Raw genomic sequence first — 12,728 nt, 5'->3', positions numbered from 1 at the left:
AAATGTCTGATATATAAATTAAGTCTAAACCAAACCTAGAGTCTGCTGTGCAAGGTTGCAGCAGTCTTATAAAAATCGGCCAAAAATTTACATTTTGGTATAAATTTAAAAAAAAACTTTCAATAATGGGGGGGTGGGGGCGGTTGGGGTTAAGTATATATTTGGAATTTGATTTCCCTGTAAGTCAAAATTTTTAAGAAGGAAAAATATTTGAAATTGTAAAAGACTTGAGAAACAACAACCTACCATCTCTTTCATCGTCAAACATCTTCCTCTCCGATGAGCGTCTCTCTTCGTGTTCGTCTCTCTTGATGTAAATCTCTTCGCCGGCCATGATCTGTTTGTCCGTTTTATAAAACATCTGTTGATGATGAAAACAATAAAAAGGAAGAAATAGTAAGCGGTGAAGATTAATGATAACAACAGAATAAAGACAGAGAGAAAAATTAAATTTAGTGCAAAACAAACAAGCATGCGGAAAAAAAAGGGTAAAAGAAGAAGAGGTTTGAGGAAACGATAACTGTAAAAGAACAATAATTCCAAAAGAAGAAAATGATGGGGTGGATGCACAGCATTTCTTTTTTTCTCGTCAACTGGCTCTCAATTTGACCAAAACTACCCAATTTTTATTCAAAACAGGATTACAACTAATGGAGAACAGTTACATAACTAGATTCTGTTTTTTTTTTCTACAAAAAAATGAATGTTGAGGTATTCTTCTACAATTTTGTTACCTGGACGTTTTATTCCTATTAGTATAATATTACATTTTTTGAAAACAACTCAAACCTCAAAATTTCTATTTTTTCTTTATACCTTTACCTGCTCATTATTCAAAATGAAAATTGACTAGCCCAAAGCTTCATGAACTAAATAGTTTATGTGATTTTTAGTAATAAATTTAGTCAAAATTGTTTTGTAAACTTGATCTAAATCACCTAAATGATAAAAAGGGGAATGTTGTTAACAAGCAAGAACAAAGCAGAAGGAAATTTAACAATATCAGCTCAGAGATGAAAATAAAAAAGAAACAAATAAATAGCGGCTAGAAAACATGGTTTTAATAAAAATGAAATCAACTGACCACAAAAATTATCGTCGAAATATAAAAGGAAGACAAACAATTTAACATTTAAAATAGAGAAAGAAATACCCCTCCCCCAACCCCCAAAAAAGGAATCAAAAGTTACGTATGCAGCAACCTACTTTCAACAAACAATTTTTGGCTGTAGTCTCTGTTTCTAACTTCCTCGGGCGGTTTTCTCTAGACCTTGACCAAAAAAACGACTGTAACAAACTGAACGATTCCAAGTTTCTCGATGAAAGAAACAAGGACCGCAGACAGATACAAAGGCTAGGACAAAAGCAACATCCCATCTGCCCCTCCAGGGAAATTGGACTTTGAATCTATTAAAGAATTAGCCCTTCAAATTGATATATGTACATATGTATGTATAAGACTCCATCAACAGGGTCTCTATCAAGGAGTTAAGAAGAGTATAGAACGTTTTTAAAGTATACTCTTCAATTAGGAATTACATACTAACACTGTGGGATCATAAACAAACAAACGTTTATTTTTAATTTATTGTGGTTTTTTTTGGGGGGGGGGGAGCTATTTTTTCTTGTCATGTAGAACATCATATATATCATGTAATGTTTGATTTAGTTCTTGAGTTAGATCTGTGTGTATATTCAGTTTAATAACAAAAAATTATCTTTCACAGTATCGAAGATGTTCACATTTCAGCCACATGTAGCTACCGATTTACAAAAGAGGGTTAAAATTTTAAAGGGATACATTTAGTCCAAATTTGAAGGCCACAGAATCCTAAACTTTCATAAAGTGTAATGTAATACCTCATAGTCTTACATCATTCTTTTAATTTCCCTGTTAATTACGTACCTGATCACCACTACGAACAACCACCATATTCCATGTATCAGTCGTATCCGCTTCTTGGACTAACTGCGTCCAGGATTTAGTTTGATCTCGGTTCGAAACCACCCAGGCTGTGACTTTCTGCTTGAAATCCAGTGTCTATATGAAAGAAAATAAGAAGCACCGTTTATAAGTTACGATAATCTGTAAGAAGAAAATTGAAACCGTGGTTTGCAAGTCGTCCTTTAATGAACAAGAAGTTTGAAAAGTGCATGTATTTTTTTAATTGTACATGATTAAGTTTGCACCTGCTATCTCCAACATTTATATCTTAAACACATAAAAAAAAAAAATTTACCTGAAAAGACAAATATCAACTGAAGAATTTTTAACACCATGCTACCCATAAATCACTCAAATATTCTTTTTTTAATGCTTTAGAACAACCAAAATCCAAATACTTTACGGTAAATGATTTATGACCAAAAATGAAGCGTCCCATATCTTCTTATCAATATCTATTAATTTATTCCCAGTAAAACCAAACAAGGTTGGGGGGGGGGGTTGGGAATAATGCGGATAATATGACATCTTATCATAATAAATGATTATTTCTGGTTTCCTTTCCTTTTTCTTCAAATTTTTCCTTTTTTTTTTTCCTTCTCTTTTCTTAAGAATAGTCCTGCCATTTGTTTAAATGCTATTGTTTACACTCCTCCCAAGGCTATTTTCCCCTTCATTTTTTATTTTTTTATTCCTTGTCTTACAACTTTTCCTTGGTTGCCGATTAAACAGGGAAAAAGTATAGGATTTTAGGTTCTCATTTTGTTTGATCACTGGAATTTGGGATTTCCCTTTTTACCATCGCAAGAAAAACATCTGCTGTCTTTTTCAGTTCCAATGTAAACAGATAGAGATGAGCTCAGTATAGAAGTTTTAACAAATTACCGGACAAACTTGCAAGCGGTGATATATTATATTCTCTCCTCTTTTATTTCTCTCTTTCTTTTTTTGTTTTTACTTCAAGATATAGGAGGCCAATCATCATCATCATTATTTAAACCCTGCTCTGGAATTGACACAATGCAGGCAGCTGCGCAAAAGCGTTTTTTTTATTTGACTTTGAAGCTGAGGAGCAAACAAGGTTTTTTTTTTTTCAAGGCCCATTAAGAAGTGTCAATAGTGCAGCAGTACGGATGGTTACATTACTTGGAGTGTGTCATTAGCTACAGCTGGGTACGTATTCTTGAACAAACGTTCTCTAGAACGGACCCCACGAAGAAGAAGAAGACAAATTGCTTCGTCGTCATTCTTTTTAGGGTGGGATCATCTTTCCAAAAAAGGAGGTGACAAAAAAAAACAAAAAAAAATTAGAGAGAGAAGATGCCGTAAAGGAGTTTGATTAACGAAGCGCGTATGTAATACCTATTAATATCCTATTAGGTCGATATCAAAGAAAGAGTCATGAGCACTTTTTATAGTTTGCATCGCTATTCGCGGTGACTACTGACTCTATAGACAGATAATAAATAAAAGAAAGAAAAAAAGGCCATCAATTAATTGTGAATTTCTAAAGGCAAAACACAGTTTAGAAACTGTCCCATGTAAATGAACTGTAAATTATCAAAAGAAATCTTTTCTGTGTACCTTGAATTTTTTTTTTTACGATAGGCTGAGGTACCATAAAAAGAGAGAAGGAAAAAAAAAAGAATTGAATGGTTGGCTTAAAGCTACATGGGCACTCTCACCTGCAGCAGGTTGGAACAGAATTCAATCAATAAGCGGATTCTTACTTTCATTTATGGGACAGTATCACATGAACTTATGCCATGCCAATGTGAAAGCTTGTTTCATGTCTAAAATCGTATCTTTAGAAATATTTTTTCTTCAAAGTATCATGCATTTGGTTTCTGTCGCCTTCCCCACATTTGAAAGCGCACGGGGGGGGGGGGAGGTGGGTTTAGGAGCTTGTTTTCACCTCAAGGAGGTAATAGAGGTGATCCCAGGGCTCGTCTGAGAACGGTACGTGGATCGACGATCCACATCGAACAAAAGAGTATAGTATGGGAGTCTGTGACAAGGAAAGATAACAGGGATCTCCTGTGGCGTGATCCCCGAGCGTTCACATTACAATATTGAGGGATCTATTTAAGAGCCTAGCCGACAAGGGAGTTCACAATTGTGAGGTCTGAACCTGAGATCCCCCTTGCTGTCTCAGGTGTGAACGAGGTTTAAGATGCTAGACATCAAAAACTTGTTGTTATATGCTTAATGGGATATTAAAGGATGCAACAATGAACAATATTCATGAAGATTTGTGACATCATTGCTTCAGACTCAACTGTCCTCTTGTTAAATATGAATTTAGAGTGAAAAACATCTGGGAAAGTGAGATATTCATGGTTTCATGGTTTATGTCTGAAATATTGATCCAAGAAGGAATTCTCACATTTCAACAAGGTCCCAAGAGAAACATTGGATGGATCATAGGCTAAGAGGTAACCAAAATATCACTATTATACCTCGAATGACCACCCCTATGGCTTTTTTTTTTTTTTTGTCGGCCAGATTGAAATTTTTCTCAGCTATGTTTTTTCATTAGGATTAAGAGATTCCTGTACATCTTTGTGGTTGGTAAATATTGCTGGTTTCTAAAACCGACAGAACGAAAATAGCAAACCTGATTTTCAAATTATCTACTTTAATTATGTCCCAGAAATTAAGCTTTCATGGAAATCATCACCTTCTCAAACCTAGGTTTTTAAGTCAATAATTGACCTAAGAGTTGATATGTTAAATCATTCAGGGAAATTTATAACTACTTTTTTTTTATCAATTATTAGACTGACCCAAAATTAATTTTCAAATCAAAGTATAAAATCATGCATGCGAATTTGTTGAAAACATGAAGAAGAAAAAATTTAAAAAAATTTCCATTGCTAAAATATTTAATTCTCATACTATAAAGGTCAACATTAAATTCAAATTTCTGTGTTTAATTTTCTATTAGTTCTATGTCTTATATTTGAATGATCAAATACTGATATAACATAAAAAATAAACTTAGAGGAAAATACATTATTTAATTAAGAGCCAACATACTGTGTGAAATCATACAAAAATGAAAATAATTCTTATCTTTGTAATCACAGCATTAATTCTGTATCCAAATAATTTTAGAAGTCAACAATGTCTTATTGGACACAGAATCTGTTTCTAGACAACTCCAATTTGAACATCACAAATCATAATTATAAAGCCTGCCACCTATCTGTGCAAATACTGCCCAAAGTATATATATATATATGTACATATATCTCTAAATACTTCTATTAGCAAAACTTTAATATCCAGGGTAGCATATTATCTGTGGTGGATATCCCCCGTGTAGCAATAGATTTCTGAAGCATTGTTTACTCTGCTTATTGTCTCTATTGTTCTGCTTAACTCGAAAATACTTTTGTCATCTTTCTCATCTCTTCTGTTTTTTTTTGGAAATAGTCAATATGTAAATGTTAGACTGGCAAACATTCCCCCCCTATTATTTTTCCCATTTTAATTCAATTCCTAGTGCATAATAAATGAACAAAAGAAGAAGGAATTCTTTTGTTTCCAGATAAATATTTGACAAGTTACCATGGTGACATGCATTCTTTCAAAAGATTGTTTACAACTAATTTGGAAGGGATTTACATTTCTTAGCATAACCCAGTTAGGCGGTTAACTTTTCCATTGAATAATTGAAATATTTTGCGAGCCTTAGAAAATCCATACAGTTGAATCAGAAGAAAAGGTATTTACAATTACAGTTATTCTTGCAAAGTTATCGTACCTATTGGGCAGTGAGGGTTGGGTGGGGTGGTGGGGGGGGGGAGGAGAAAGAGCAACTACAATACATATTGCTTTATTTGTGGAACTTTTGTCTGCCTTCTTTTTTTTCCCTTTAATAATCTCTGCAGGATCTTATAATTTAGTTTTTTTTAACCTCACAAGACATACACTCATCTTTTTGTCTGTCTTTCTTTTTAAAATCAAAGTTGATCACGACCAGAATTAGTTTTAAACCTTCCTCCTCATTGTATGATGCTGTTTATTATGCTTAATATTTATACTAATTATGCCCAGTTGAAAACCTGCCCTCCCCCTTTTGGCAAAATAAAACAGGAAACAATGTGGACATGATTGATTTTTCAATATATTGATTCTCCAATTTTTTTACAATCATTCTGTCTTTGAAGTCTTCTCTAAGCCTGAAAACATTCAAAGAACGAAAATATGTCAAAAACATAACTTAAATTGTATGACTGATATGATGATTTGTGGACACTTGATGGAAAACAATCATTTGATCATTCTGCACTGAATTGTAGTCAATAGTCCCAAAGCAATCATAACCCAATTGCTTTTAGTTTCGCCACACACATACATATCCTCTCCACTCATCAGAAATACTACTTGACAAATTGGTTATGTAATAATGATGGAAAATTTTGTTGTAAAAATAACTTTCCTATCAAATTGTAAATATTAACCTAATGACCTAATTGTCCTTGAATCCTAAATGAATTGTTTTTTCTTTTTTCTTTTTGTATGACTTGTAGTACAATATTGTCTGTTGCATGTCTTACTATATACCAAAAAAAACATTGACTAAAAACAGAGACATGTGACAGTTTCTTCAATTTGGATTTTGCCAGTCAAATTCATGATGATTTAGCAGGGATTTAAAGAGAATTAAGAAAATATTGTTGACTAGTAAAACTGGTAGTTTGATGATAAAAGACTAATAAGGAAAAAATGATTTAGGATAATTCAAACGTACTTTGCATCAAAATTTTTCTAGTTGAAAGAGATGAAAATTACAGGATTGGAATAGTTAAGAACAGTTTAGAGTTGTAGGTTTGTCTTGGTGTAGGAGTACATATAACACCATGCATAATATATATAAATATATATATATATATATTTATATATATATATATATATAGATGTATAGATATATAGATATGTATATATCTATAGATATATTTATTAATATATACATATTCACTTGTATTATATAATATTTATGTATACCTATATATATTATATATTCTACCGTACTTAATTAGGATAATTTTCAAAACACTACATCTGCAACAAATGAGGATTGTTGTTGAAAATATACACATTGTCTTGTTTGAAATCATTTACAGTTTGTTTTTGTTGTTGTTGAAAGTTTTCCTTTTTCAAAGTTTTATTAATACTTTATGGTACACCCAACACTGCAGTACACTTATTCATAAAACCTGCTATGATTAATAAACCTCAAATAGAAACGATTTTAGATCCTTTACTGGTTAATCGACGGCAACTAACTTTACATTCCTTTAAAAAGGTTTTGAATCGTGAGAAACTATCTGTCCTCCTCTTCTTTTTATGAATGGGTCTTTCAATTAGTTTCAAGAAGATCTGATCATATTAATCAAAAATAGCTTCTCCCTTACAAATGGGTGGAAATTAATATGTCAATCTTTTTTAGCGATCGTAAAAGTAAAATGGAAACGATCCGGTTGTTACTTTGTTCTAATTTATTTATGACCGTCACGTCTATCATATATGTCTTCTGCTTTAGTTTGAATGGAAACGGACGAAACTCGATCCATAATTATGTATCATCATTATCTAATTCAAAGTTGAAACTTTTATTTCTTCCAAATTAACATGTGAATAACAAATTTGCAAATAATTAATCAATAATAATAATGAATAATTGAGCTATAAGTTGCTCTTTAATCCGTTGCAGAACAATTTACCGAATGTCACATATATTATATATATATTATATATGCATATATTATACATATATTGTATATTATATATATAATATAAGAGACATTTTCAAAGTCTAGAAGGAGCCCAAGGAGTGACATTAGTCTACACAAAACTGTCTGCACTGGTTATCATCAGCAAAATATCATCATGTGTCATATTTTGCCACCAAAAAATCGCCAAAATAACCATTCTGAACACACAGAAACTCTTTGTGCACGTTGAGCAACTTGTTAATTGCCCACACTTTTCTCATATTAAATATTGAAATTACATGCATGAAATAAATTGCATATTTTTCAACAACAACAACAACAAAAATTCTATTATATGCCACAAAAACCTAAAAGGATTAAAAAAGTCCATAAACTGCAAACATTTTAAGAGAATTCTGGGTTTTGAATAAAATCATCAATATATTTAAAATCAACAATGGGTGTTAGTTATTTGATTTAGCGCTTGTTACATAGCAAGACCGCATGAATTAGCAGCATGATGCGCTACAGTGCAGCGGATTCTTTTATCTAATTCCAACAAACGGACAAACAGACAAACAGACCGTCTAGCCGCTGCGACTACTGCATTCATACAGCATTTAGTTCATAACAATTTGTAGCTGGAAGTTTGTTTTTAACTACTAAGAACTGTTAAGCCTACCCTTTTGGTAACTTTTCTTTTGAAAAGCTTTTCGGAATTCAGTTAACCTGTTGCGAACGGAAAAGGTGTCAAAAGGAACAAAGGATCGACCGGTGGGGAAAGAGATCAATCAAACTGAATGCTTCGAGGAACAATTGTAAAGATGTAAACAAGCTAAAATACTAAAATAACAAAAATAATGCTGTAAACAATATGGAAAATTCAGCAATTTTGTTTTGATTTTTGCTTTCTCCTTTTTTTCTCTCTGGAACCAGATTTTACATTTTTGTCATGAGAAGATAAGTTTTTTACATCAGTTTCATGAAATAGGTATAACAAGTTTTACTTTTTTATAATTGTGATGATGATGATGATTGATGCGCTACAGAGTTTATTTTCACTTGACAAAATGTCTAGCTTTAAGGTGGTCAACAAGTAACTGACTTATTTCACTAAGTTCAGGGGAAAATGAATTAACTACTTAAAACTCCCCACCCACCCCCTCTAACTTACCTTTTTTTTTTGTAAAATGTGTAAAATAAATATTCTGTTTAAGTATTCATTGTTTCTGCTAGACATTGTTGTTTCATTTGTTACAATAAAACAACACCCTGATTGTTTTTTTCTCCTTCTCATGTCCTCATTTTTGCTTTGTTTAATCAATATTAGCAATTACATGTCGATTAAGTCAACATCATCAAACACATTCCTAACCAATGAAACATTTCAATTTTTTTTTTTAGTAAATTAGCAACTTTATCAGATTAATGGGAAACCATTTTTTCTTTCCATAAAGACGTGTGTGCAATCATCCTCTTGAGCATTTTCATTATTTCTTCTGAAATTATTCTCATTTCAAAAGATGGTGAATTTTAGTTTCAGTATCTTGTGACGGTTTCACTCTTCCTTTTGGAAAACTAGTACAAAATTGATCTGTGACATTTTTAAGAGGCAACTGTTTTATTTTCTCAGAAAAAATTGAAAGGTTCATTCCAGACAGTTATAAAGATATCACATAAACGCTAAATAATAATATAGAATATGGTGGGACCTTGTAAAAATTCAAGGTATCATTGATGTGACAAACTATGCCAGCCGGTCATCAATTTACTAACCTTTTTCCGCGGACGAAGTGACAAAATGCGAAAAAGACAACCTTTGGATCGTTTCACCCAAAGAGAGTTTTAATTGAGCTAATTATTAATCATTACCACGACAACGACGCTGAAAATGATTTGCGGCTGAAATAGTTGTGTTATTAGTTGTCATATTTTACTGTATGATAGATCTCTCCTTAATGTAATATTAAATGAATTAACTTTTGGACGGTATACTTTCGAGAGAGTTTTGACAAAAGATAGTTCGTGTTTGAATGTAACATTTTTGAAACTTTCTATTTGAATACAAATTATAAAATATCGATGCTTTGATGTACAAAGGCCGGCCACACGGTGTATTGGATTCCAAGGATCTTAAATGCTACAAAGCAAACGTTTTTGTGCCTAATGCATTCGTCATCAAGGGTGTAAACTTTTCAAACAATCGACAGAATTTTTCTTATCTTTGTTAGTTAATTTCTCACTTGCCTTTAATATAAAAATTAACATTAAAACCAACAATACTGCAACCGGCCTCTTGGCCTTGGAGTTTTATGTTTGATAATCCATTTGATATTTTTTTCCAACATTGCATTGAAATATAGAATACAGTATGTTCGTGTTTCATGTGTTCACTGTTGCAAAAGCCTCTAATATGCTGGATTCTTAAACCTGGATAAATAGCCCGTATTCGGTATGGATTTGGTTGCTAGGCAATGCATTTATCTTTTTTTGACATTTGTAGTATGCTAGGAGTAAAACATCACTGTTGTGTTTTAAAAGCATAACTTTCAAAGTAGTTTAGGAATATTTCTTTTCGTAGTAAAATTTTCAGCCATTTCGAAGTATCTTTTACTTTTCATTTCCTATAATAATGGGACAACTTTTCGAAAATAAGATCCCATTCCTCAACATCGGAGTCCCAGTTTCTTTTTTCACGACGCAAGGTTTTTCAAAAGGACTTTCCGGTTTAACTTTGGAGATTGGTGAAGCTGAATTTGAAGCTTTCAATTTTCTTTTATTTAAATAAAAGACAGACTACAAAACTGTTTTCAATTAATAAATCGAGAATTCATCTCTCTACTTACGATGACCGAAAAATACCACGTATGAAATCCTGCTTGTGAGTATCGACTATTTCTTGTCGAGTGACAGATAAATTACAGACAGATGATTTTGTTTAACTGCGACGCTTATGTAAACAGTAAGTGGAGAGTGCCTAATACACTCTCTTAACTGCAGAGTTTTGTTTTCAGTCTTAACCCTTATCTGCCATTGGAAATTAACTCCCCCATTTTGTTAGTTTTATCTTAAATTATGATAAAACGGTTAAATGATTAAAACTGAAGTCCAGACTCACAAGTTTACTCAGAATATATCAATCAATTTATCCCAACATCCGACTTTGCAACAAATTTATTCTACGAATCCCGATAAAATTGTGGATTTCTTTAATCAAGTTGGACTACGTATCCCCCATTCATAAAATGTATCACAAGCATGATGATAATTATTCATATTATAATATATTGCAGCCATAATGATACTTGTGCCAAAAGCAATAAACTAATCCATTAACACCACCCCCCCCCTTCCCTTCCCCAACATTTACAAATTTGTATTCCAATTAACACGGTACTATTAACAAACACATAATTAAATCTGGGTCATTATCACAAAACAAATATTTAATATCATTGTCATCCAAAGAACAAAAATACATTCAGTCAGTCTTATTGATTATAAGTACTCTTTACATCATTGTCAGATGAAGCTCCAAAGCCCAAGCCCAGTTCCAAGAAGTTTTTAACAGAGAGAAATGTTCTTATATTAAGTGGGTATGATATTGATGCAAATTTGTATCAAAACTAATCCATTTATTTTAAGGGTTTCTGTAAAGCCCTGTTGTGATCCAGATATGGCAACAATTTTGCAAATGATGAGGTATTGTACACATCAAATTTTCTGCTTAAATTCTGAATCAACTTTTTTAATTAAATTGATGATTGATAAGTTTGCAAGGAAGTCTTAAAATCTATTTCCCAAAAGTTATATTTATATGCTTGATCTTGTGGCAACTACTTGTGTTCATCTTTATTACTTATGTGTACAATCAAAAAAATAATAATAATCTGTGATATTAATTTGAAAGATCTTACAATTTGTGAAAGGCAAAATCAAAACCATAAATTAATAAATAAATTAATCAATATTTATAAATAATAAAAACTAAATTATGCCAATGTAAATACAAAATAGAGAGGTAGACAGACCCTAAGATAAATATATTAGTTGACATTTAACACAACAAGAAAACTAAATCATTCAATGTTAACCAAACAATGATAAAAATTATTTAATCTATACATCCAAATCAAAAGTAAACAAACAAAATAAACAAACAAACATAAATATCTATTGCAAAAAAGGAAACTTTTACTTTTGTAAGTAACATTAATAATAAAAAAATAAAAAATAAAAAAAGTCAAAATCTGAAAAATGATTTACTCACAAAGTTAGTCTCCACTTTTCCACCTTGTCAATTCACCACCAACAGTAACAAAATAAAATTGACTGATAATAATTCCCAAAATTGTGACATTATAGGCTCAGTGGCACTGTTCAAAGAATAACCAGCCTACTACTACCTTCACCGAGTGGATCACGATCGCAACTGAGCTCGACGACTCTTGTCAAGATCAACATCTAATGCTCGACAACACACACTCCACCTCGGACAGTTTGTGTAGCTTTGACCTTGTGTGTGAGCTGACAGTCGGAGTTTTACACACACATGCACACACCACACTCAGTCCTTCAGATTGTGGTTAGTACAATCATCCAGTCACCACATACAAACACACTCACACCAGCAAGCAAGGAAGGAAGCTTTCTTTAACTCATTGATTCTGTCTTTAATTGTCACAAAAAAAGAAAGAAAGAGAGAAGAAAAAAAAAAAAAATCCAAAAAAAAAATTTCACTCCAGTGGTGGTGACTTATACCTGGCAGGCACAGCCAAGAGGGAGACGAGGGTAAGAAAGAAAGGAAACTAAAGAGAGAAAAAGAAATAAAGGGGGAAAAAAAATATATTGAGCTTTAATTCTACATTTCTCCTTTCAATCGGGGAGGACAGACGGACCACGGACGGACGGACGGGGGAGAAGAATCCTTCAGCCAGATTTTCGAGGTTACAGTTAAAACAAGACGAGAATCCTTAAGAAAACTCTTTTAAGAAGATAACGGGGGTCTATTGATATCCTGTTTATTCACAGAATGAAATAAGAAGGGATTTGAAATTGAT

General features: G+C 32.3%; 1 protein-coding gene across 4 annotated transcripts in view; it reads right to left on the bottom strand.

The window, feature by feature from the left end:
• Nucleotides 1-12,728, bottom strand: part of LOC139975927 (histone-lysine N-methyltransferase MECOM-like) — a 103,594-nt gene that overhangs the window by 6,229 nt on the left and 84,637 nt on the right. For 3 of the 4 annotated variants that reach the window (XM_071984219.1, XM_071984220.1, XM_071984221.1), the window contains 2 exons: nt 1,907-2,041; nt 247-361 (listed from right to left, as the gene is read on the bottom strand). In XM_071984219.1, the coding sequence (XP_071840320.1) occupies nt 247-361; nt 1,907-2,041 (250 nt within the window). Of the gene's footprint in view, nt 1-246; nt 362-1,906; nt 2,042-11,938; nt 12,093-12,728 lie in introns of those variants that run through there. The other variant, XM_071984222.1, reaches the window with a different exon arrangement.

Source organism: Apostichopus japonicus, chromosome 11 (assembly GCF_037975245.1).
Source record: "Apostichopus japonicus isolate 1M-3 chromosome 11, ASM3797524v1, whole genome shotgun sequence".
NCBI classification, from domain to species: domain Eukaryota; kingdom Metazoa; phylum Echinodermata; class Holothuroidea; order Aspidochirotida; family Stichopodidae; genus Apostichopus; species Apostichopus japonicus.
Note: the sequence above shows the minus strand (reverse complement) of the source record. Positions and strands in the feature narration are given on the sequence as shown.